The sequence below is a fragment of the Balaenoptera physalus genome, assembly GCF_965194825.1.
Source record: "Balaenoptera physalus genome assembly, chromosome: 4".
NCBI lineage: Eukaryota > Metazoa > Chordata > Mammalia > Artiodactyla > Balaenopteridae > Balaenoptera > Balaenoptera physalus.
In genome coordinates this window covers 69,480,189-69,506,152 of record NC_138891.1, presented here as the reverse complement: position 1 = coordinate 69,506,152, position 25,964 = coordinate 69,480,189, and the positions used below count along the sequence as shown (strand labels likewise).

At 35.5% G+C, this 25,964-nt stretch overlaps 1 protein-coding gene across 2 annotated transcripts in view; it reads right to left on the bottom strand.

Moving 5' to 3' along the window:
- Positions 1–319: 319 nt before the first annotated feature.
- OSTN (osteocrin) overlaps positions 320–25,964 on the bottom strand; it is a 46,651-nt gene continuing 21,006 nt past the window's right edge. For both annotated transcript variants that reach the window (XM_082461598.1, XM_082461599.1), the window contains exons 3-5: positions 23,579–23,793; positions 4,242–4,338; positions 320–498 (exon numbers count right to left, since the gene is read on the bottom strand). In XM_082461598.1, the coding sequence (XP_082317724.1) occupies positions 4,254–4,338; positions 23,579–23,793 (300 nt within the window). In that variant the 3' untranslated portion in view covers positions 320–498; positions 4,242–4,253. The remainder of the gene's footprint in view (positions 499–4,241; positions 4,339–23,578; positions 23,794–25,964) is intronic.

The following is a 25,964-nucleotide window of genomic DNA, read 5'->3' as shown; positions in this document are numbered from 1 at the left end:
TGACATTTGAATATAAGAGAAGCCTAGTTTCATAATCATTACTCAAGAGCCTCACAGACAAAGGATATGAGAGAAGTAAAACTTCAAGAGAAACTATACAGCATTGTCTTTCCTTGTTCCCCAATGATGAACAAATGGATTGTACCTAAATTTTACTGAAAGAAATCAGTCTTCAGTTATTATTCTTCAATAATATATGTAAATGGTAAATGCACATAGAAAGCGTTTCACTGTATTGTGTTTCTTAGAAAAGTAAGGTTTGGGGCCAACTAGGTTGTTCATGAATAACTAAAATATATATTTAAAATATATCCATACATTGAAATTATCTGCACAATTTAATTGAAGTTACAACAATACTGTGATGGGATGAACTGAAGTTAAAGCTCTGGAAAGGATTATAGAAGGTTCCTTAGAAGTTTAATCATTAAGGAGTGTGAAGAACTTCACCGAAGCATCTTCCATATTTCTGTGACATTTCACCCAAGGAAGTTGTGTCTGCAAAAATGAAAGTTGAAAATGTTAAAGCTAATGTGAACTCTGTAGATAAGGGGAAATTCATCAACTTCAGTGGAGAAGAGCTAAAACTCTAATTACGTGAGGTTTCATTATAGCTTTTACTTATGCACCATATTTTTATTGCAGAGACAATAATGCAAAATGATAATTTCAGATCAAAATTTATTAAAAAAGGATATTTTTAATGTAACAGCTAGGCGCTTATGCTGAAACCACACTTCCATTCTTCCGGTACCTCTATTTATTTTGAGTTTTCAGTCTTGGTTCAAAGGATGTTGCCATGACAAGTGAACGATAAAGAAAATCTGATTACTACTTCTATTGTTATATTAACATGTGATAATTATTGTACATTTTGCTCTTTTTAAAGGGTCCAACCATATACTGGTATTTAAACACAATATTTCTGTTATTTGAGAGTTACGTTAATTTATCTGAATGATAGTGTGTCAATATTGTTCTAAAATAAAAATTGTCAGTATAATACAGCAACGTTTGCCTCACATTATTAAAAGTCTTAAGGCATTTGGCAGCCAGGGTAACACAATTGATGGTCATATTTCTATCACATTTCATCAAGTGGGCATCCTGATTTCAACGACAGAGACCTAGAACTTGCTAATTGTATCTAGAGAAGTTATGAAACTTTACCACTCTTAATTCAAGTTGCTTAGAACTGAAGCCTATTAAAAACTCAAAACTTGGGTCCAATACATTAATGATCTGAGGAGGACATTGTGTAAAAATCAGATTATCTTCCTTTCCAAAATGCCTATCAGGGAAGAGATTAGCATTTGTTCTGGAAACTAAGTAACAAACGGCAGCTGTATCTAGACTTGATTTCAAACCAAGAAAAACTTCCATGATTACTACCAGTTTCATTTTTAGTGTGAAGACTTATATTGAAATCCAGAAGGTGAAAACCCACAAATAAAATTGCTCCAAATGAGTGTACGTCAACTCCCACAGAAGTGAAACAAAGATTTTCATGAAGTCTGAGATACTGTTTCTGTTTCCTTAAGAAATGGTTAATCAGTGAAGTTAACAATAACAATTTAGCACACAGGTCTTATGGGTTATGAAGAGAATGTTGGCTTAGAAGTCCAGAGACTGGGTCCTATACCTTGCTTTGTCCAAAAGTCTGTAAAATTTTGGGCAAATCAATTTCCTCTCAAAGCCCGTGTTCTCATTCGTTTAAAAAAAAAAAAGATTTAGGTTAAATGAGACTTTATGTTCTTGAATCTCAAAAGATTTAGCTGCGTGATTATGTGAACACTATTTAATGACTCAAGTTATCTATTAAATGATTCACATATTACATCTCCTGTTTAATTCAAGGGAATATTGTGACAATAAGAAATAACATAGCAAAAGTAATTTTGAAAAGTTGAATGGAAATCAGAAATATATTTTGATGGCTTTTACTATTCATAAATATAAAACATGAAACTTCACATGAGGAAGTCAAAAAATGTCTGAGAAATCTTGGTGATAGTAGCAGGAAGTAAGGAATAGAAACGATGGTTGAGCAGGTGAACACACAATGATTGAAAAAAGGAAGAGAAAATATGGGATGTTAAGTTCTTTTCTAAACATTTTTTTTGTGATATTACTCTCTTGAGGTTATAATAATAAGGACAGTGATTGTCATGATACTCTGTAAAGTCTGTTAAGTGAAGGACATAATATACTAATTTGGATTTCACTCAACAGTGATTCAGAAAACATTATGTTAATTCAACGGCCTTTTTGTAGTTTAGTAGCTCTCTGGAGTTTTTATGGTCTAAAACTTCATATAAAAATTTATAGGAAAAATGAGTTTCTTGTATGATTCTTTTTATCATAACCTGTTTTGGATGAATTCAGAAATACTAAAATGGGTGATAATCAAGGGTTGCAAAGGTGATAGGATACATGTGGAAACCAACTGAACTTAATTATTTTAACCTCAGTGTCATAACGTTCTCAATACTTCAAGAAACTACAGGATTGTGGCCCTAATTTCAAGGAGTTACTTGATTTTTGATAGCAGTTAGTTCCTACTCAGATATAATGTGGTGATTGTTAACAGCCCCAAGAGTGACCATACTTGGTGTATCTCTAGATATAAAGACAGTCCAGTCTGAGTTTTGAAGATGGTGCTGCTCAAAAGGCAGTGATATTGGGTGTATTCAGTAAGTCCTCCCATTATTTATGGACATTCAGTAACTTCTTAACTTCATTGATCAACGACTCCACAGAGAAAAATATTTATTTTAAATAAGTCATTCTGAGAATGAGAAAGTCCAGGTAAAATATTGACTTTTCATTGTGGTTGAGAGTATTTGATGAGGAGAAAAAAATGACATGACAAATTAAAAGAGGATCAAGGCTAATGTGATTCTTTTGGGGCATCATTGGTCTGAGGATTATCTTGAGAAAAGCAGAAAGCAGAGTTTTCTCTCTGTAGCCTGAAATTGTCAAAGCAGTTCTGGGTTGTCTTATCTATTTGTGAGGAAGAATGCACCCTCTGTAAGCCCTATTGGGAGAAAATACATTGCCTAGATTTTATATGCAACAAATATTCAGTATTTAAAACATATAATATGTGTGATTAAATATATTGTTTAAAATATAAGCTAACAATTTAAGCTTTCTGGAATTGAATTATACTTGTATCAATTACTAGCTATGTGGCATTGTGGGTTAATTAATATATCTAAGCTTTCCACTTATTTGTATAATAATAATAATTATTGAGTGCTTAACACATGTCAGGCACAATTCTAAGTGCTTAATGTATATCAGTTCATTTATCCTCAGGACAATGCAATGTGGTAGAAATTATTATTATCCTCATTTTATGAAAGAGGTTTTTAGACTTTAAGCAAGTTGCCACAGCTAACAGATAAATGACCTGGGATTTGACCCAAAAAGCCTGAGCTCTCTACCTGGCACTTTTACCCCTTACACTGTACTGTTTCTCAAGATGTTGGGAGAGTAACAGTACTTACTTTATGGAACCTGATGAGTAAATTAAACAATGCATGTATAGCACTAGTATAGGACTCAGCACAGAGTTAATTTTCAGAACTGTAATATAAGCTGTTATCACTTGCACGTATTGTGTGTCCGATACATTCTGGGACTAGTACAAGAATCTAATTTAATCTCTACAATACCCTTATGTTACTATCTAAATGTACAAGCTGTAGAGAAATAAGGTATCTTGATGGAAATGAGATAATGAATGACAGAACCAGGATTTGGATTACATGTCCTGATTCCTTGGCTAATACCCTTTCTGCGACACCATTCTCTCTCCTGTGTTCATGATGATAATTCTGGAAATGTAGTTATTAGCAACAAAATTGTGTGTGTCACTAGAATGTGTCTTCTTCATAGTAGAGGGATTGCTACACATTTATCTATATTTATGAAAGTGATTTATTGTTTATTAGAATTTTAATCTTTGCATATTAATATTCAATAATTACATAGAAGTCTGTGAGAATAACTAAATCTTTTATTTTAGGGTGAAGTAGGTCTAGGAATGGTTTCTTTTTAATGTCATTTAAATTATTTAGCATCTATATACTAATCAAGTACAGAAATGTTTGAAAAAGCGAATTTATAAGCTAAGGAATCAAAAGGGGGATTTACAAACCAAGATGGATCAGTTAGCCCATTGTGAAATGTTAATCAAAGCCTGCAGGTATTATATTTCTTCAAATTGTACTCACGATTGGAATCAATTAGCCTCTGGAATTTGAAAGCCGGTTTCTACCAATCCGATCCATGGGGATACCAAATCGCCTTTTTGGATGATTTACTACTTTCCTGAAACAAGCGAAAAAGAATATTTTTAAGCTAAAGTCCAAGTTATCAATCATTAGTTTTGCTCTTTTATTTCATGCAGATCTGGGGACTTTCTTCTGGAGTTGGAATAACTGTGATAGTTCTCATTCATCAGCACCCACTATGCATCAGACACTACCTCTTATCTATTCAACATCTGTTGGAGTAGGTTTGACTACCTCCATTTTATATCAGAGGATACTGAGGCTTAGAGAAATTAAATAACTTATCCAAAATCAAATAGCCCAGATGAAAAGCCAGGTCTTATCAACATAACAATCTGCTGAGTGTTTAGTTTGGGTAAGTCCCTTTCCCCTCTTCAGATTTGGGTGTATTCCTCTGTTAATTGAGGAAGATTGCACTAGGTCAGCGGTTTTCCCCAACCTCTCCCTTAGAATGGTTCTCCTGGGAAAGGAGGGGGAGGAAAGGATGCTGATGCCAAGACTGAATGTGGGGTAAGTGTGCCTCTCAGGTCTTCACTCAGATTTTACCTAGAGAAGCTTTGTATGTGATGGTCTATGTTTGTTATATGTACTCAAATATTGTTTGGGAAAAAAATACTTCATTATTAAAATGAATTTTAAAAAATCCTACAGGAGGCCTTACAGTTTGTATGTTCTATAAATTATCTCTTTAAAAAGAAACATTTTGGGGGCTTCCCTGGTGGCGCAGTGGTTGAGAATCCGCCTGCCAATGCAGGGGACGCGGGTTCGAGCCCTGGTCTGGGAGGATCCCACATGCCGTGGAGCAACTGGGCCCGTGAGCCACAACTACTGAGCCTGCGCGTCTGGAGCCTGTGCTCTGCAACAAGAGAGGCCGCGATAGTGAGAGGCCCGCGCACCGCGATGAAGAGTGGCCCCCGCTTGCCACAACTAGAGAAAGCCCTCGCACAGAAGCGAAGACCCAACACAGCCAAAAATAAATAAATAAATTAATTAATTAAAAAAAAAAAGAAACATTTTAATTTGATTTGTTATTGCCATCACTTAGTGCTATCAAGTCAAAATCCTAACAGAAAAGGTCCCAGAGCTGTGAATGCATAATATACACTGGCCTTGGAATTAAAAGACGTTTTCAGTCTTCCTAATGAAGATAGAAATCTACCCCGAGCACTTACCCCGAGCCACAGAGGTTTGGGGGTTTTTGTTCCGTTAGTTTTGGGTGTTTGTTCTTTTTTTTTTCTTTTTGGTGGCAACAGAAAAATAACTGCTAGCTCCTCTGAGAGCATGGCAAAATCCATATTCCTTTCATGAAAGGTCATCAGGTGCCATCTCAGTGGGGCGGGCCAGAGTCCCACCAAGGGAGTCCTGAGATCTTAAAACTGCATCATGATCTTTATGGATCAAATTAAGTTGCTGATTAGTTCAGAGTCAATTAAAAAAGAGTTTAAATGGCAGCCCCTGAGCATGGTGACAGCCTTGCTAGCTGGAGAAGCTAAGAAGGCTATGTAAATAAGTGACTTATCTCACAGCTGAAGGGAGTTGACTTACAGATTTGTTAGGCTTTTTATTGACATAATATACACACAGAAAAGAGGATAAGTATTTTCTAAGTGAACAACATGAGGCATATACAGATCATAAGCACAATAACTACCCAGATCAAGAAATAGAACATTACCAGCAGTCAAATAGTTTTGGAATAGGAAAGAGTCTTAAAGTTAATTCTCGCACCAAATGTAAGAATTTCTGCTTCAATTTTTGACCAGCAATGATAGAGCTCATCACTGGAAAATCTCAGTGATAAACTAATTACCTCTCAAGACAACTTCATCAATATTCAACAGCTTAAAGAGTTAAAAAAGGTTTGTTTCAGAGCATTTCCAATAGCTTCTTTTGTTCTTTCTAATTACTTGCATTATATTGTCAGTATTATACTACATAATTTAAACACTAAAAATGAATAAAAACTACAAAAAAAAAATCTACGTTTTTTTTTCCTATTATCATTTACTATGTACGTACTATGTATGATTCCTTTTGTAGCTGTCTTGGGATCAATAAGTCAGAAATAGTCTTTGTTTTCAAAAACCTATAATTAAGTACTGTCAGATTGACAAGGATTTTTTTTTTGTAAGTGACATTTATTATATACTATAACTTTTTTTCATTTTTCCTTCTTTATAACACGTTTTTAAGGAAGTATTATAACAGCCCAACAAGGTACAATGTTAACTGGACTGGGGCTCTTATCACAGTATTAAACTTGTTTGAATAACTCTTTCCCTCCTGTGTAACTTTTTATTATTTTTAATAACTCAGTACAGAACCGCTGGTTTCAGAAGTGGTTTTGCAGAGTTTTCCACCTTTGCCATCCTGTGAAATTTTGGATATCAGTGATGAGCAGACGCCTCCCAGGCTGATTGAAGCACTGGAGAAACGGCATTACCTTTGCTTAAGATTGTACTGTCGTCTGAAGGAATGCCCTGGCAGTCCATGGTTAGGACTCTGTGCTCTCACTGCTGAGGGCCCGGGTTCGATCCCTGGTCCGGGAACTAAGATCCCACAACCTCTAATGCTGGGTGAGGATTAAATGAAAACTTCCAGAGTGTGGCTCAGGGCCTGGGTCACAGTAGGCGCTCAAATGCCTCTGCTACCATAACGCTGCAGGTTTCTCATTTTCTCCTATATTCACTTAGTATTTTATCTGAGAAGCTGCACTAAGCACTGGGACCTCCAGGTTAAAACCTATTTCCTGCTCTTCAGCATGTCACTGGCTGCTTAAATAGTGTCACACGGGCTACAGCAGGTGGGAGTGATGCCTATTTATCTAGGTAACTTTTTTCTAAAAATATTTTCACTGTCCACAAGCCCTGAGTTTTTACCCAAACCAAGGGAGCAGGCATCTGCAAACGCCTAGCAACTTTTAGAACCCGCAAACGAGCCAGTTACATGACAAGGATTTAATAGTAGAGGACAAAGGTCTCTCATTTTTCTTGATGCCAAGTTTTTGCCTTAACTACCAGGTCTTATCAATGTTCCTCATATCATTATTAGGTAAATAATTCATTTAAAAAGCTCTGAAAAGTATAGAGAACAATGGAAACATGAGGGACTTTTATTACTGTATCTTGCACATAGAAAATTTTATAAATATTGTTTAATTCTAATTAAAACAATTAATTTGAAGATAATTAATATTTATTTAATGCGTTCAATATGCCAGGTACTGTGCTTAGTGCTGTGTATACAAGGATGATAAAAATAGGAAGTGACCCTGATGGGGAGCTTACCCTCAAATGATATTGGTAGGAATAGACACATGTTATTATTATTCTTTTTTTTTTTAATCTAATTCAGCCTTCTTTTCTGCTGATTCACATCTATCTTCCTTCTTGGGTTGGCCCTTCGTTTTGCTAGTCAATGTAGATAGCATTGTATATATGATCTTATAGGACTGTCTCTTAGACAACAGTATGACCAATACGGGAAAATCTGGGAAAAAAAATACTTAGTGCTTATCCTTCACCTATCCATACCTCTGCCTCCATTCTTCAAGTTTCTGAAAATCACACCCTCCTAAGTGGTGCCTATTGTTTGCACTTCTGGATTTCATGATAATAAATTGACTACATATTTTTCAACTTGACATTCAATTGGGAAACATATTGGGCTATAAAATTAGCATAGAGTGAATGGTCAAGAGTCATAGGAAACTTTGCATATCAGTTGTGCTTTAGGCCTTCTGATGTAATTATAAATAATGACTGCTGGAAAAAAAAGAAAAATGTCTTCATGATATTTTAAAATAATTTTTATTCATGTAAGTAGATTTACAGACTCCTCACTTAAGCAGTTATTTTCCTTGTGGTCAAAATAATGGTCACTCCTCCTCTGCCACCATAAAGGATGTCCGTGTCATAATCCATAGAATCTGTAAATCATTTACCTTACATAGCAAAAGGGACTTTGCAGCTGGGATTAATAAAAACCTTGAGATGAGAAGATTATCCTAGATTATCTGGGTGGGCTCAGTGTAGTCAGAGGAGTCCTTAAAAGTGGACGATGCCTGAAGAAAAGTGGGTCAGAGAGCTGCAATCGGAGAAGGACCTAACCCACCATTGCTAGTCTGGAAGATGGAGGAGAAAGTCACAAATCAAGCAACGCTGTGGCCTCTAGACATCCTTAAAAGAAAACGAGGACCTACATCCTACAACCAAAAGGAACCGAATTCTGCCAACATCTTAAAATGAGCAGGAAATGAATTCTCCCCTAGAGTCTCCAAGAAGGAGCACAGCCTGCTAATCTCTTGACTTCCTCTGTATCCTGCTGGTAGACTAGGTGAAAGAGAAAGCCCATAGCAGCATACAGAAGGAATTTTAGGGGCCACCCACTAGCTATCCATCAATCATATCAAAGTTGTCGAGAACAGGGGTCCCCAACCCCCAGGCCGTGGACCGGTATCCGTCCGGTCCGGGACCTGCTAGGAACTGGGCCGCACGGCAGGAGGTGAGGGGCGGGCCAGCTAGCGAAGCTTCGCCTGCTGTTCCCCATCGCTCCCCATCGCTCCCCATCGCTCGCATTACTGCCTGAACCATCTCCACTGTGGGAAAATTGTCTTCCATGAAACTGGTCCCTGGTGCCAAAAATGTTGGGGACCACTGGTCTAGAATGGTATTTGGTGAGGATATCCTGGACTTCTGACCTACACAATTGTAAGATAATATAATTTGTGTTGGCTTAAGTCCAGAAGTTTGTGGTAATTTATTGCCATAGAAATAAAAAAAACCTGAATACATTTGTCTGTATGATTTACGGCTGATGTCTGAGTATAAATGGTTAATACATAAAAACATTAAACTGATGTGATTTTTATTCCTTGAGCCCTTAAATTCCTTCATGGACAACTCCCCGTTATAACTCCAGGGAAGGGGTAAGGTAGAAGCCATCCCGGGATGGAGGAAAATGCTCAGGGAAAGTCCCAGACAAACAGAAGAAGAAGTGAGAAACCAGCCCTTTCCAGGTGTTCAAAGGACCGATGAGAAGAGGAAGGAAATGGCACCTGGGAAAAGAGTAGTGCCTCACATGTGAACTGACCTCCCAAAGCATCTGCAGAATGGATAGTGTCACAAAAAATAATCCTTTTACTTTTTTAAAGAGAAGTATGATGGTTTCATGCATTATTATAAATTAGAACAGAACATTTATTGGTCCATACTACCAATGTATATTTTCAAAAGTCAAGGTAAAATAAATGAAAATAACATTTTTTTTCTTTCTTTACTATGGTTAATATACTTTTCCTGCTCAAGTAAACTAGAGGGAGTTGTGGTATGGTAAAAAGCACAAATAAACTCTTTTTCTCCTTCCTTCTTCCCTACTCTTTCCTTCCCTTCTTTCCCCCAGATTTGATCCAAAAAGTATTAGTAACCAGGGGATGTTGACTTGGATTCTATTTATTTCTTCTACTTACCAAAAAACAGCAATACCTTAATAAGTTAAATAATTTCTACACAGTTTCTATCTATTCAGAAGTAAAATGGTAAACTACTATTTCTCTTAACATTTTTGCTGATATGAAATATATAACCATACTACAATCTACAACACATTCACTGACAGTAATACACAGTGTATAAAACATAAATGTTAACATAGAAAAATATTTTTAAGACCAAAAGGGAAAACCGTACTTTCTGAGTATCTAGTCCCTCTTGTGACAAAATAACAGTATGACATGGCTTATATTATATATCCATTTAAAACAATCCACCTTTTCCATTCTAAAATATTCTGAAAGTAGTTTAAGGGTACAGAATATCTATTAAAGTAATATAAGGAGGATGGATTATTTTAAATATAATTTTAAACTTCAGACTAAAATACAGACTTCCTGAGCCAAATAGGATTTTCTTTAAAATTTATATTCTTTGATAATTCAATTTCTAAAGATGTTCACCATTCTAAAACAACTGTTAGAAAACTTATATTTACACTTTTTATTTAGAATCACTTCATACATACCAAAGAGTCTATAAATTCACCTACGTTGAGTTTAAAAAAATAAAATAAACATCCCTATTGGTAGCACAAAGTTAAGAAATCAAATATTACAAGTACTTTAGTATTACCATTACTTCTTCCTCCCAAGTTGAATCCCTCCCATGACTTCGTCCCAGAGGTAATCTGTAGGACGAATTTTGATCTAATATCTCCCTTTATTTTCTTTATAATCTATATGTTTTGTTCAAAAGTCTCTTGGTTAGTTTAGATGGCTCTAGAATTTTATTTGAAAGAAATGTGTGAATACTTCTTGACTTCTTTCAGCAAATATTGTGTTTTGAGATTTGTCCATGTTGTCATGGGTAGATGTAGTTCTTTTATGTTCAGTGTCATATGGTATTTCATTTTATGAATAATGAATATACAACAGCTTATTAATACATTTTACCATGGATGGGAATTTGAGGTATTTCTTTTTCTTTTTTTATCATTATTGTTATGTACTGTTCAGCTAGAAATTTTCTTACACGTTTGTAATGCACATTTAAGGATTTCTCTACAGTATACTTTTAGAAGTAGAATTGCTAGTTATGCCTATACTTAATTTTATTACATAGTTCCAGACTGTTTTCCAAAGTTGTTGTACCAATTTACACACCCAAGAGCAGTGTATGACAGTTCCTATTGTTTCAAATCTTTGTCAACCTTCCCATTGTGGACTTTTAATTTTGTCAATCTAGTGCATTTGTTGTTGTATCTCATTGTGTTCTTAGTTTGCTTTCCGTGAATACTAATGAAGTTGCTCACCTTTCCCTTTGCTTATTGGCCACTTGGATTTCTTCTTTTGGAAGTACTTAAGTCTGCTGCCTGTTTTTCTATTGGTTTGTTTTTCTTTTAAATATTGATTTGTAGGAGAATTTCTTATACTCTGAATATTAGACCTTGTCAATTATGAGCAAATATCCTTTCCCATTTGTGGTTAATCTTCTTTATTGTGTCTTTTATGAAAATCTTTAATTTTGTTTTGAAATTTATCAATATTTTTACATTTTGTTCATTAAATCACCTCTAATGTTACAAAAATATTATCCTATGTTGCCTTAAAACCTCTTGCAGTTTTGCCTTTCACATTTATATTTTTAAACCTTTTAAAATTATTTGTTATTTATGGAGTGACATAAGGGTCATATTTCTCCTTTTTTTTTCTATATTCACACCTAATTATTCATAAATTTTAGATTCACCTTGTCAAGTTTCATGGGAAATCCTTTTGCAGTTTTACCTGGAATTGTATTGAATCTAAGGTATAAATCAAGTTGGAGAAAACTGAAATCTTTATAATATTAAATCTTACTATCCAAGATCAGTTATTTAGTTTATCTTTAATGCCTTTTCATATATTTTTATAATTTTCTCCATAAAGACCTTCAATAATTTATTGGATTTGTTGTTGCTTATCATTTAAGAATATATGTTGCAGGATTTTTTAATAGGAGTCCCTTATTTGGTTAAAAAAGGCCCCTTCTGTTACTAGTCCACTGGTGATTTAGATCATGAATAGATGTTTAATTTTATTGAACACCATTTCTGCATCTTTTGAGATGATATGGCTTTATTTCTTCAATTTATTAGTTCTATTATTTGACTTTCTAAAGCAAATCAACACTGTACTGTATTTTTGTGATAAACCCAACATGATATTGGTGTATTATCTTTTTGATATATTTTTGGAATTATTTTGTTGATTTTTTTGGTAGGAATTCATATCTATAATTATTAATGAAGTTGTCCTGTAATTTTCTTTTCTTGTTCTCTCCACACATGGTTTTGGTGTCCAGATAATGCTATTCTCATGAAATGAGTTGAGAACTGTACCTTCTTTTTTAGGTATCCTTTTGTTACTTACTTAATTATGTCATGGTCTGAGAATATGTTCTGTATGATAACCAAGCCTTTAAAAATTTTAAGGCTTATTTTGTGAACAGATACTTTGTTAATTTTAGTAGTTGTTTCATGTGAACTTAAACATTTTTTCCCCCAGTTGTAGGATACACAACAATTTTTATTGATCCTGCTTACTGTTTTGAGTTCCAAGGAAAGAAACTTAGGAATCAGAGTGTGGAGGGTGTTCCCTAAAAACAATAGTCTGATTTGCTGTTACATCTTAAAGGGACAATAAAATGCTTGGCCCCTTTCAAGAAGGGCATGCAGCTCTACCAACACTGAGTAACAGCAAAAAGGGAAAGTATAGTAATGGCTAACAGAGAATGTTCATTTAAATAGTTCAGTAATTTAGATGAGTATAACACAGAATTAAATAAGTATACTTTAAAGCTTAGGTGAGTATAGTAGCCAGGCTCCAAGATAAACCCCAATAATTCTACTGTAATGCAGTCTCCTTCCACACTGAACAGGGCTGACCTCTGTAACCAATAGCATATTGTGGAAATGACTTCTAAAGCTAAGTAATGAAAAATATTGCAGCTTCTGCCTTGCTTTGTTGGATCACCCATTCTAGGGGAAGTCAATTGCCATTTCCTAAGTTCATCGCACAGCCCTATAGAGAGGTTTACATGGCAATGAACTAAGGCCTTGTGGCAACAGCTAGTGAGGGACTGAGACTTCCTGTCATCAGCATTACGAGTGGGCCGTTTTGGAAATGGATATCCCCAGGCCCCATGTAGCCTTCAGATGACTGCAGCCCTGGCCAACTTCTTCACTGTAACCTTGGGAGAGACCCTGAACCAGAATCATCCATGCAAACTTTTCCTAGATTTTTGATGCACAGAAACTGAGTGAGAACATAAATGTTTACTATTGTCTTAAGCTGCTACGTTTTGGGTAACTTGTTTGCATAACAATAGAGATCTAATATGGTAAGATTCAAAGTGCTTTGGGATTCCACAAGAGAAGAGATCACAGCCAAGTCTGGGGGTTCCAGGAAGAACTTATGGGGCATATGAAAACAATAAAACAAATGTTGACCCCTAAGTCCTGTAATATTGGTTACCACAATTTAAAATTACAGAATTAATAAATGACTATAGGAAGTTAGATATAAATTTATGAGCTTGGAAAAACTGATGTATGAGACAGAGTAAAATGAAGGAGACTCAGCAAGTCCCTGTAAAGAATGAAAAGAGAAATCATTAAAGTCCACAGTCATGTTTAAATTTAAAAGAGACAATTAGGCCTTCAAATTCAAATTCCAGAATGTTCTGATGAAGGACCACATTAAGTCTGAGTGATGATGTAGTTTTTAAGGGCCAATACATAATGCCTTTTTTTCCTGAGTCCACCTTCAGAAGCAATACAGAAATAAGATATGAATGATCAATGTGGAGAAATCAAAATGTCATTTTGATCAAGCTGAATGTAGAATAAGACTTTAATTTGCATTTAAATGACTTTCTTACATCTCCTTTGAGGATTAGATGGATTTACACAATTAGTCATAATTATCAAATAAGAACAGAAAGAAAAGGGATGAGCTAAACATGCTCAACTACTCCTCGCAAACTGACCTATGAAGTACGTGATTACTTCTCCTTTGAGAAGGAGTGAATTAAGTGGTGGGGCTTGGGGCCAGTCTTTCCTTAACTGGAGTTTCTCTACGTGGAAACACAAGGCTGAGAAATATGACTAAATAAATGGGATATGTTTAGAATGATGAAAGAAACTGCTACTTCATTAGCACACAGTTGACTTATGACTTTTGGAGTTCTGTCTCAAAAGTGGTAATTCAATGTTAAATAGATTCTATGAAACGTATGATGATGGTGCTGACTAGGCATAATGTCAGCTTCTGAAGTATTATCCCAAGGAAAGGGCCATACGAACAAGCATTCAGAAACAAACCAGGAGCACTGGAATGAAAAAATGAGATTTAAAGGGTTCACTGTAAAGTAACCCAGGCATGCTTGATTTGGAAACTACTGTAGAGCTGTAGGATTAGGCAGAAAGGATTTTCATTTGCTTGGCTCATGAGCCTCTTTGAGGGTCTGATGACACTCAAAACTTCTATCCAGCAAATGAATTTACACAAAAATGTCTTCTAGAATTTTCTTTTTGGGGGAGTAGGTAATGTACATTTCAAAGCCCATATATGGAATCAAGTATTATCCCTTTTAGGAGAAAGTTTAAAACCTTCATATATGAAGGGTAGAGAGAAAAGGTAAAGGAACTCTCTCTTTCCATGGAGTTGAGCTGGGGTGTAAGAGGCAAGCAGTAAAGAACAATTATTGGGAAAAATGACCCAAGATCAATGCTCAAGTGCATTTCCTATAGTACAGACAGGCTTTTAAATATGAGGAAGGAAACATGGAAATAGGGCACCACATTCTGAATTCTTTCTCTGTGTTCTTCACTATGAAATGGAGCCCATTTTGAAGTACCTCCTTTGGGTATTAACAATTACGTGCTGGAAAAAAGTAGCAAAAATCATGAGATACCTAGGTTGGTCTCAGCCTGCGACATTGCTTCACAATGAAGTAGAAAGGTGAAATGTTAGGATTTTCACCTTTAATCTTTGGCATGGTTATCAAGAAGTGCAATCGTATCTGACAAATTGAAGTTGGAATTGCTATTCTCAACTTTAGTCTGAACCTTATGTCTGGCTTTGGATAGAAACACATATACCGTTGGTACAGTTTTTCAAAATGATTTATTTAATGCATGCATTCTAAGTGAATCTCACTTTTCCTGGCCTTGGACAAGTGCCTTATTCACATATAACTTTAATTTCTTTATCATAAGCAGCTTATTTCAGTGGAAAGTCATTGGACTTGGAGTTCAACAACTTGATGTTGTAGCTACATTATGCCAAGGAAATCATTTTATATCTGTGAAAATATACTAATAAAATGGGGCTAATATCTTCTTAGGGTGTTAGGAATAAAAAAAACCCCAGTGTATCAGAATGTTATAATTGGATTCTTTCTATCTCAGTTTTGGCTGTGGCCTAGAAAAGTTGAAGGGGGAAAAAAAAAAAAAAAAAACTGTGGTACTTTCTCTTGCATTCCAAAGTAAGGTGCTAAAGTTATGCACTATTTGTAAAGGAGGTTGTTACAAACTAATTTCCTCAACCTTAATCCAATAAAAAGATTGATATTGAATAGGTAAAGAAGGAGAATTTCTCTGGAGCAAGTTTCTGGAGAATGGTGACATTTCCCTCTTCTTTCATATAGAGAAAGGGCTTCAAGAAAAGTTTGCATATACCCATTGAAGCAGGGTAGACCTCACAGAACAGACTATGAAATCTAAAGGGCAGGATGCTGTAAGAATTGGCTCGATGCCAGAGTGAAGAAGTGGTTATATAAGCAACAGCTTTACTTTCAGTGACCAGAGTCAAGGATGTGGGTTTTCTGTGGAACAGATGTAGAGCGAGCATGTGGGTAGAGTTGGCCTAGGTTAATTATAAAAGGAAACTTCCCTGAAGGGCTTTTGGCCAGGGGTTATGGGTGAGGCGGCCTCAGCAGGATGCTGCTGGTGGTGTCAAATGAAGAAACTGAGCGGGTAGGATGAAGGTGAAGAGCAAAACTGACCTGCTGAAAGAGAAGCATTGCTGGAGGCAAGGTATTTATGTCAATGTTCCCTATGGGGGTTATGCAGTGACCCCACAAAACGGCCCATGGTGAGGAGTCATCTTTGAGCATTTACTGAGGCCAGAGAGCACAAAAGTCAAGTCATGATAGCATCAGTCAAGTAAGACTTTTCTTTACTTCTCTGCACCCACATCCCCAATACTGGAGGAAACATAAGGCAGCCCAGTGTGGTAGGGGAAGGGGTGAGGACAAACTGACCACAAACCTCTTCCCAGTGCAGCTTTCCAGCTTGAAAAGGAGAAACTTTAATAATATTCATAGTTTGGGCTAAAACATATTATTTTAATTACTGAAATATGATTGTTTTTCTAGTAAAAGTGATGAGACGAATTTTTATTATTTCAGTGTGACCTGTAGGGTCATAGTACCTGCCTGTGTTTTTACCCAAGAGATAGGAAACAACTCCTACTGAATGGGTTTGAATGCATGTGGGTGAGGGATAAAGTTGCTTTTCTAATTATGTTCTATGGAGTCTTCTCTTTCAATTAAGTGGTTATAATAACAATGTTAGAGAGCAAAGAGTTTATTGACCTGAATCTATAGAATGTATATAACTGTACTGGGTGTCTTCCATCTGTTCTCCAGATACACTCTCTGACTTTTCTCACCCTGCTTTCAGTCAAGGAAACTAACCTCTCTGGATCCCAGAAAAGTGCCTGTGCTCCCTAGCTTTGGTTTGGGACAGGCCTAATGGGCAGCCTTGGCAGGAGAGACTGGAAGGAGAGAGGAAGTGAAGTCAGAATAATTTTCCCCTCGCTGCCTCCTTGCAAGATCACTTCCTCCTAACTGAAGGTCACGGCTTCTCCCAAGGCATCTGACTCTTCAGACCAGGGTCCTGGGCTGTTGTGCCATCCATTATGATTTGTTTCTACCCAGCCTTTTGTAAATAGTCTTCCTGTGTCTAAATCCTCAAATTTTCCTATTTCAAATGTTTCCTGTTTCCTGCCTGTTTCCTGCAGGAACCCCGAGTGACACAATGATATTACTTGCTTTGCTGACCTCAAAATATTAACGGGAGAATTAAAACAATAACAGTTGTGAAAATGATTATCCTAATTAAATTCAGATATAAAGTATTATTATTTTTGTTAATATTTTACAAGGCATTTTCAGTGTTGTGTGAAGAAGTGAGAGAAACCACCCTTTAGAAAAATTCCAATACCTTCTAATATTAAAGTGTCATTCAAATAGTAGATACGATTTTGCTAGGGATATGGTCATAGCTGCTTCCTTTTATTTTTCATAAGCTGAATGACCATTAACTTCAGGCTTTAAACAAGTGAACTGAATGAAGAAATATTTTGAACTTCAAAGCATAGTTGAGATAACCCTGCCCTGAGAATTAAAGTAACTTGCACATCCAATTGAAAATGAAGCTAGTGTCATATTCAGGTGAAAAAAATGTTAAATATGATATAAAATAGGAAACAACAGATGGTTCTTTGCTTCATTTTATGATGATCTGACATGGACTTTGCCCTGGTATTTTTTATGTTTGTTTGTTTTCTTTTTTCTTTTTCCCTAGCTGTTCATTCATTCTTCACATTTCCATCTCTTATGGACCTTTTCAAAAGCAGAGTTTAAAATTTTTCTTTTCTGAATATACTAATTGAAAATAAAATAATGCATTTCATATGCGTGAGACAGTTTTAAAATCTGGGGTCATGTAATTCAAGGATCCATAAACATGGATGGGAAATGTTACACCTTTAGTCTCATTATCCTCTAATCGAAATATAGCATTTGTTTCAGTTATGAATGTAGAGAACAGATCACAATGGTATTAGTAGTAAGTAAACCCTTGTCACAGTAGAAATCACAGATACATTCAGATCGCATTTTTATCATTACAGATACTTTGAAATTGTTTTTATGTTCAGCACTACATGAATTTATTGTTATTTAGACATGGCTTTTAGATCTTATTTTATGCATTAATAAAGAAGCATATATGTTGCCATATTACAAATTCATTTTAAGTATTATGATAATTCTGTTTCTATATATTAGTAACCTATGAACTCATGACGTTTATCCATTTAAAAACAATATTCTGAGAAGGGGTCCACAGTGGCCCACGACACAGAAAGAGCTTATGAATTCCTAGATTTAGTGATGGGTGAAATCTTTGGGCTACAGTATGGAAAATGGATCTCAGACCTATAACCTTCTCTCGGTGAGTATAAGAAAAAAGAAAATGCATGCCCCGAGAAGGAGAAAAATTGATGGCATATACATGAACATCACAAGTGTTTGTAAGCAACAAAGAAAGTGTTCTGTATACGTTCATGCATAGTAAGGTAACAAGATAATCCTGGCCTTGTGAATAATTCAAAAGCAAGTAAAGAAGTAGTAAAGCTATCTGGACTAAAGGACCAAAGGTCTTATCTCATATAATGTAATCAAAGAACAGCAAATAACATTATGTACAGCTCTCCCAAGCAAAATTACGATAATTTTTAGAAATCTTTTAATAAAATAGTTGCAAAACTCTAACCTGTATATTCTTGCTAGTAAATGTAGGAAAACACACATTTTAGTCCTGTGACTTTATCATATACATTTAAATGATTCTCAAATATCTTTGCAACAGATGATAGAAAAATTTAACATTTAATGTTGTTTGAGTTAGCATTATACTTCGAAAGAAATCTAAAATTATTTTTCAATTAAAACTCAAGAATGTGTATAGAAATATATTATGCAATATCTATTACTTATCTCCCATTGTTTTCCAAATCTCTAATAGACAGATTTAATGTTTGCTTTAAGACCAAGAACAGGAATTCCTGAATAAAAAATGAATCCTGAAGGAAAAATCTCACAGGAAGTGTTCATGGAATCTAATTCAAAGGGGGTAAAACAGGGCTTCCCTGGTGGCGCAGTGGTTAAGAATCCGCCTGCCAATGAGGGGCACACGGGTTCGTGCCCCGGTCCGGGAAGATCCCACATGCCGCGGAGAGGCTAGGCCCGTGAGCCACAACCACTGAGCCTGCGCGTCTGGAGCCTGTGCCGCGACAGTGAGTAGGCCCGCGCACCATGATGAAGAGTGGCCCCCGCTCGCCGCAACTGGGGAAAGCCCTCGCACGGAAACGAAGGCCCAACACAGTCTAAATAAATAAATTTATAAACACTGCCCTTTCTTTAAAAAAAAAGGGGGGGGCTTCCCTGGTGGCACAGTGGTTAAGAATCTGCCTGCCTAATGCAGGGCACACGGGTTCGAGCCCTGGTCTGGGAAGATCCCACATGCCGCGGAGCAACTAAGCCCGTGAGCCACAACTACTGAGCCTGCGCGTCTGGAGCTTGTGCTCCGCAACAGGAGAGGCCACGACAGTGAGAGGCCCGCGCACCGCGATGAAGAGTGGTCCCCACTCTCCACAACGGGAGAAAGCCCTCGCACAGAAACGAAGACCCAACACAGCCAAAAATAAATAAATAAATAAATAAATTAAAAAAAAAAAAAAAGCTACAAAAAAAAGGGGGTAAAACATCCACTATCAAAAATAAAAGTATAAAAGACATAAATAAATTATATGTAAAAAAGAAAACTATTAATTTGTATATGTCATTCTAAATAAATGCTAAATAAAACAGTCCTGATATAGGAGGTCACCTTTGTTGTTAAGCCATAGAGTACAAAGGAGCAGAGTCTCTGTATTCTAACTGTAGTCATGAAACAAAATATAGAGTCTTGATTAGGGGAAGTCCTCAATTTTTCAAGCTCATGCGTAAACTTCTGTGCAAATGCATTAGCTGTCCTTAACACTTCCAACCTTCTGGAAGTAGTTGGAGGTGAAGGGAAAGGTAGAGAAAAAGGAAAAAGAAAATTGACCAGTTTTGACCTCTGAAGATCATTAATTATGAATATCCTTTCTTTATACAACACTCAATGGGACCATCACAATCTGGTTCCAGAGACACTTACTAAGATTATATAGGTTTTGCACTGCACAGTCCAGAGGGCAACAATATGAATGACTGCTGAATACAGCATCCCTGTTTGGTCCCAACTCTCCTTCTCAATTCTATTTCTAACCCTGCTTTTTAGGTTGTAGGTTGATACTGAACCTACACCATGCTATTTAGTCATCCCAAGAACATGCCCTGAATGTTCAGGCCTTTAAGCCATCTCTTACCTGACTTCCTTTTAACAGAATAATTTTTCTTAATCCAATTAACCTTTCAAAAATAGTACTAGTTATTTGGGTCAAAATTTGCTGTTATTACAGAATTCGGCAAATCATCTTTTTTCACCATTTTTGGAAAATTATTGAAAAAATACCCATAATTTCTTTAAGTAGTGATTCTCTTCTACTTATCACCATTAAACTCTAATTAGATTAAATTGTATGTTATAATTTCTCATTCTGTTCTCCATACCTTTGTGATATATTCTGAGTCATTTTCTTAGCGTTATCATATGGTGAATGTATTTACTCTTCTGCCAGGTCTAATCTCTTGTTTATCTTATTGTTTCATTTCATTTCTTTAATTTGTGATGAAACATTTCAAACACAGGCGAAAATAGAATAGTATAATAGACTCCCATGTATGCATCATTCTAAGTCAACAATTACTGATTATGGTAGGTCTTGTTTCATTTATTCCATTCCCACTCCTGTATTATTTTGAAGCAAATCCCAGACAAATACTTACAACTAAATATTTAAATAACACTAAATCTAATTTTTAATGTAACCACAGTATCATTTTCATATTTAAAAGAGACAATAATTACTTAAAATCATTAAGTAGCCGCAGTGCACATTCACAATTGTCTCTTACACATGTTAATTTTTAAACAGACCATTGCTTGAATTACAACCCACCAAAATTGTGACTAGTTAATAAGTCCCTTAAATCTACCTTGATCTTTTGGATCCCTTCACTCCTCCATCTCTTGTTTTTCTTCAAATCTTTGTAAATTATTTATTGAAGAAACTAGGTTATTTATTCTGCTGTTTTCTACAGTCTGAATTGCTGTTTGCTTCCCTATAATGTTTCTGAAGTCATTTCTTTGTCTTCTATATTTCCTGGAAATTGGCAGGTAGAAGTAGAGGCAAGAAATTTTTTTTTTTCAATTCTGTTATATGGGTAGTGTTGAGTTCTTCCATCAGGGAGCATATAATGACTCACTGTTTTTCCTCTTGTGATGCTAGCAGAAACTGACAATCATTGTCGAAAGCCATCATTTCATTAGGGTTTGCAAAATAGAGACATTCTAATACTACCACTCCTTCTTCATTTATTAGCTGGAATAATTCTATAAAGGAGAATTTCTACATCTACTAATTCTATTGTTTCTTCATTGCTTTAGCTGTACAAATTCTATAAAGAGAAAATTCCACGTTTTCCCTTCTTCTCCATGTCTGCAAGCAACTATTTGTTGTAATATCCTTTTATTCTCAGTTAATAGCCATGAAGCAATCAAAAACTCATTCTAAATTTCATATGCTCCCTCTACTGTCCCTGAATTGCTTGATACTTTGCTGTATCTATATTGTCAGACTGCATAACTATAACACATGGCACTCTTTTTTTTTTTTGGAACCATCATCACACTTTAATTCTAGAGTTACGTTCACACCAATTCTTATGATGTTACTTCTCCAGTCATTTTGATTGTTTGAAGAATTTCATCCAGTAGCTTCCTCAGGAAGTACTCATGAGAACAATATTCCATAATTTTTTACACACTTATAATAGTTTATTTTTAGCCTTTATATGTGAAAATCTGTTCAAATGACTAAGTGCTTGCCAATTTCCTTTTCTTCCAAGCCAAGCTGTGTTAGATAGACTATATCTCCTAATATAGTATCTATGACACTTCCTAAAGAAATTGTTATGATGGAATCTCAATGTAGATTATATATATTTATAAGATTTATGTAATAAATATTTGGTGTATATGCTATGTATGCTATTATAAATTCATATATAAATATTTACATAAATGTTTACATGTTGACTTTCAAATTATTTTATAGACTGTATTGCAAGATCCAGGAATCAAAGAAATACTATTTATTAGAAGGCACAATATTTTCTCCACTTAACCTTTGGCTTTCTATAACCTTCTTTAAAAATTGCCTCTCTTCTTGCTTTGTGTTATAATTTGTTATAAATATTTCTGTTTCTTATTGGTATGTGATCTCTTTGAGGGACAAAGACTATATTTTCCTTCTTTTTTCCACCGTAGCCCAACACAGTGCCTAGAACATAAGTGGAACTAACTTGTATTTGTTTAATTAGAATACGACCTGAATTTCAAAATACATGTGTGGTATTTTTTTCAAGTACATGTTGGATAAATTATAGTCCCAAAGTGATGATTTTATTTCCTAGTGTAACCTTGAGAATCTTTCAGAAGTCTAGCAAATTGCATCCTGTATTGATGAGAATCATCGAGCAAAAGCAAAGTCATGGACCAGGAACAAACGTGATGTGTTCTAGAACTCCAAGTAACCAAGTGAAACTGGACTAAAGGATGTGGAAATGAGTGCAGGAAGAAAAGAGGTGCCAAATTATGAAAATTTTCATAGAATTTCCTTAAGAAGTTTGCTTTTATCTTGTAAGCAATGGGAACTTTTCATGAAAAGATTTTTGTGTTAGATGATCCCCCTGGTAGCAGAGTAAAGGATGCATTCACCAATAAAGGGGTGAGGATGGTGGTGGAAGTGGAGATGGGGGAAGACTGGAGAAAGAAAACATTTCAAAAAGATGATTTAGGCCAGAATTAGGAAAGCCTTAATGTAAAAGGATATTCTGGAGATATTAAACATATAAAACAAGTAGGATTTAGAGAATTTAGTGAATAATGGAATATTTAAAGTAAGCAAATGGAATCCTGGTGAGCAAAAGGGGTCCTAGTAAATTCCCCAAATTCCAGACTTTGGGGAATTGGGTGATCCTGTGTCACTGCTGCTGTGAAATGTACAGCATGAGGAACAGATACTGAGGGGGTAGAAAATGAATTAAGTTTGGAATGACTACTTTAAAGTACTGAAACTCAATGATTAAAGAGAGATTTAATTACTCTAATTCTGTTATAACAGTTAACAGTTTACAAAGTACTCATTTGATTTTTATAGAGGTAAGTAATTATCCCCATTTTCCAGATGAATAAGCTGAGGATCACAGAGAATAAGATTGTTATACAAGTCACATGGCTAGAAATGCTTAGAAATTTGACTTAAACACATGTGTCCTGACTCCAGGTCCTGAGAGCTCTTCACTGCTTTCTTGGTATAGGAGAGGGGACTTACTCACATCATTTGGAATGTTGTGTAACAAGGGTAAAAATAAAATGGTACTGTGGTTACCTTTATTAAATAGAAAATGCAACTGACCAGAACATTTATCTCATAGGACACACGTTTCCCCCGGCTTCCCAAATGCTGTTATGTCTTATAAGAGCTACTTTATATTTACATGCAACAGAATCTTCTTCAGAAAGCATTTTGACAAAAATATTAGTGCATACCGTAGCAGTTATTTTGCTCCCTAAACATTATTTCTAAAATGATGCCATTAAACTCAGAAATTAGCTAAGACACTTTTAAATCTATTTACCTACAAGGTTTTCATTGTATTTTTTTAATGTGGACTTCTCTGTTTCTGAACTCAGAGTGCAAGAATTAGAAAATGAAAATGTTCCTTCTCTAAGAGTTCACTTACCTCTGTTTACCTTTATGATCTACAGAGCCAGCTGAGAGTCTGTCCAGGGGAGAACCAAAACCAGAGAAGCTTCTTTTCTTCTTTGTTTCAATCACATCATTCTCCAGAGACACAAGTTCATCAAGAAGCAAGAGTTTTGCTGCCAGATCAGTGGCTGATTTCTCTTCCTTGACTGTGGGTGGTGACTGAACATCTAAGACTCTAGAATCAAAGGCCTATAGGGCAGGAAAGGTGATTCCATTCATTAACAAGAAGAAAATACATACAATCATCTGCATTTGGCTTTTGCTATTTTTAGCTGACATGCCTGTCATGAACCTTGATTTCTCATGAGTTATGATCCAGAGAGAAAGACTTTTGGGGACAAAAACATATAGAGATGAGGTTTATCCAAAAGAAATGAAAAGGAGACAAAACACAAACACACACACATACACATACACACAAAGAATAAAAAAAAGGGTAAACTCCTCTAAAGGAGGCCTGCCTCTAAAATTTAGTATAACTGATTATTCTTTCAGATTCTTTCCCGGTAACAACTGCATCCTTCCTTATTACTCCAAAAGCACTTTATCTATACTTCTTTCATCACTGCAATCATTACATTTTCCCTTGTATTAGATTAGCTACAATATATTTGTATTGCCTATTAGATTGTGAGTAACTTGAGGGCAAAGACTATGTCTAATTAGTCTTTTGTCTGCTCTATTCAATGCCTATCCCAGTATTTTGCTCATAGTTAGTACTCAATAAATTTCTGCTGAATATTTATTGAATGAATTCCGAAAAAATCTAAACCTCATGTTATTTTCTTTTCACCACTCATTCATTCCTTACTGATTCAAGCCACTAAACATCCACTGTGCAGGTCCTGCGTTAGATCCAAGAGATACAAAAATGAGTAAAATCCAGTCTGTGCCTTGAAGGAGCTTAGCATCTCCACCCATGAGATTTACTAACAAATATTAATGAGTGTCTATGATGAGTCAGACCTATCCCAAGGACTTTATTGTCCCATGTCAGATTTCTTGTTTATTTGTTTATTTATGCATATTGCCACTTGGCATGTCATCCAAATCATAAAAGTGTAAGCTTCCAGTTTGTGAAGTCTGTCTTCCTTTCTCAGGCGCAATCACAGCATTTCAGAAAACTCTCCTGCTAGCAATCTGGAGTCATTTTGTTGTGCAGGGGATGCTACTTCTTTCCCAAGAGTCTGAGACTATTCCCCTGTGGGAAGAAGGGTTAACTACAGGGATCTCTTCCTTTTCCTCCTTTAGTCACATTCTTGCCAGATTCTTGGTCTGGGAAAGACTCTTTTTCTTCACTTCCTGTCTTTATTTTTGAGTTACTTCTCTTATTCTCTTTCTATTCCCTTCATTTTTTTCCCAATAAAATGAAACAATAGTACTTTCCAAGCCTTTTCATCATTGACTCACACAATTCTCTTTTTCAATACTTATAGTCCACCTCAAAGCTCTTGAGACCTAAAGCCATTGAGCTCCTTCTTTCCTAAACCAGTGAAATCTGCTCTAAGTCTGGTCAATTCTTTCTGGAAAACTCCTCTTGCCCTGCTCTTTCTGACTCCCATGAGGAGAGATTTATATCAGGTCCTCTTCACTGCTTAATGCACACTCTCAATCACCGTATAATTTATTTATCTCCTCTCTCTCTCTCTTTTCTCTATTCTGTCCTGAATACTGCCATGAAGTTAATTATCCCCAAACACTACTTTCATCATATAAAAATATTAAAAATCTCTATAGCTCTTTGTAACTCATAGTTCAAAGTCCACAACTTTTAAAAAAAACCTCAACTTCTGTTTCTTCCCTACATAAGCTTGGCAGCATAGAAACTAAAGAGGGGAAGGATGTTATAATCATGAGAAAGAAACTCTTAAGATCAGGAGGCAAACCTTCAAAGGGCAAATTTAGGAGATCTTTTATTATCTCTCAGAGCTTCTTCCAAAAACTATGTGTTCATTCTTCCAAATGACATATATACAATGTAGATTTTTGTTTCTTTTTAAAGATATTCTTAATCATCAGGAAAAATTCACAAAACTTGTATAAAACTGGTCCTTCAGTAAAACGCATTTCAGATTCTCACTTTATGTTATTTAAGAAGCACAAAGAATGTATGTTTCTATTAAGATCAAATGAGCCAAATTAACTTCTCTCTGTGTGGCAATGTCCTCACATTTCTTTTCCTTTGTAGTTTAGTCTTGGCAGCAAGAAAACATCTGTAGACTGGTAAAATTTTGGCCCAACTACTCAAATCTTGACATGTAAACGACTTCAAATTTCACATAAAAGCACTTCATTTTCATGTAATTGATTCAATTATAAATATGGCTGAAATTATAATGAATTTTCTCCTATAGTTGTTG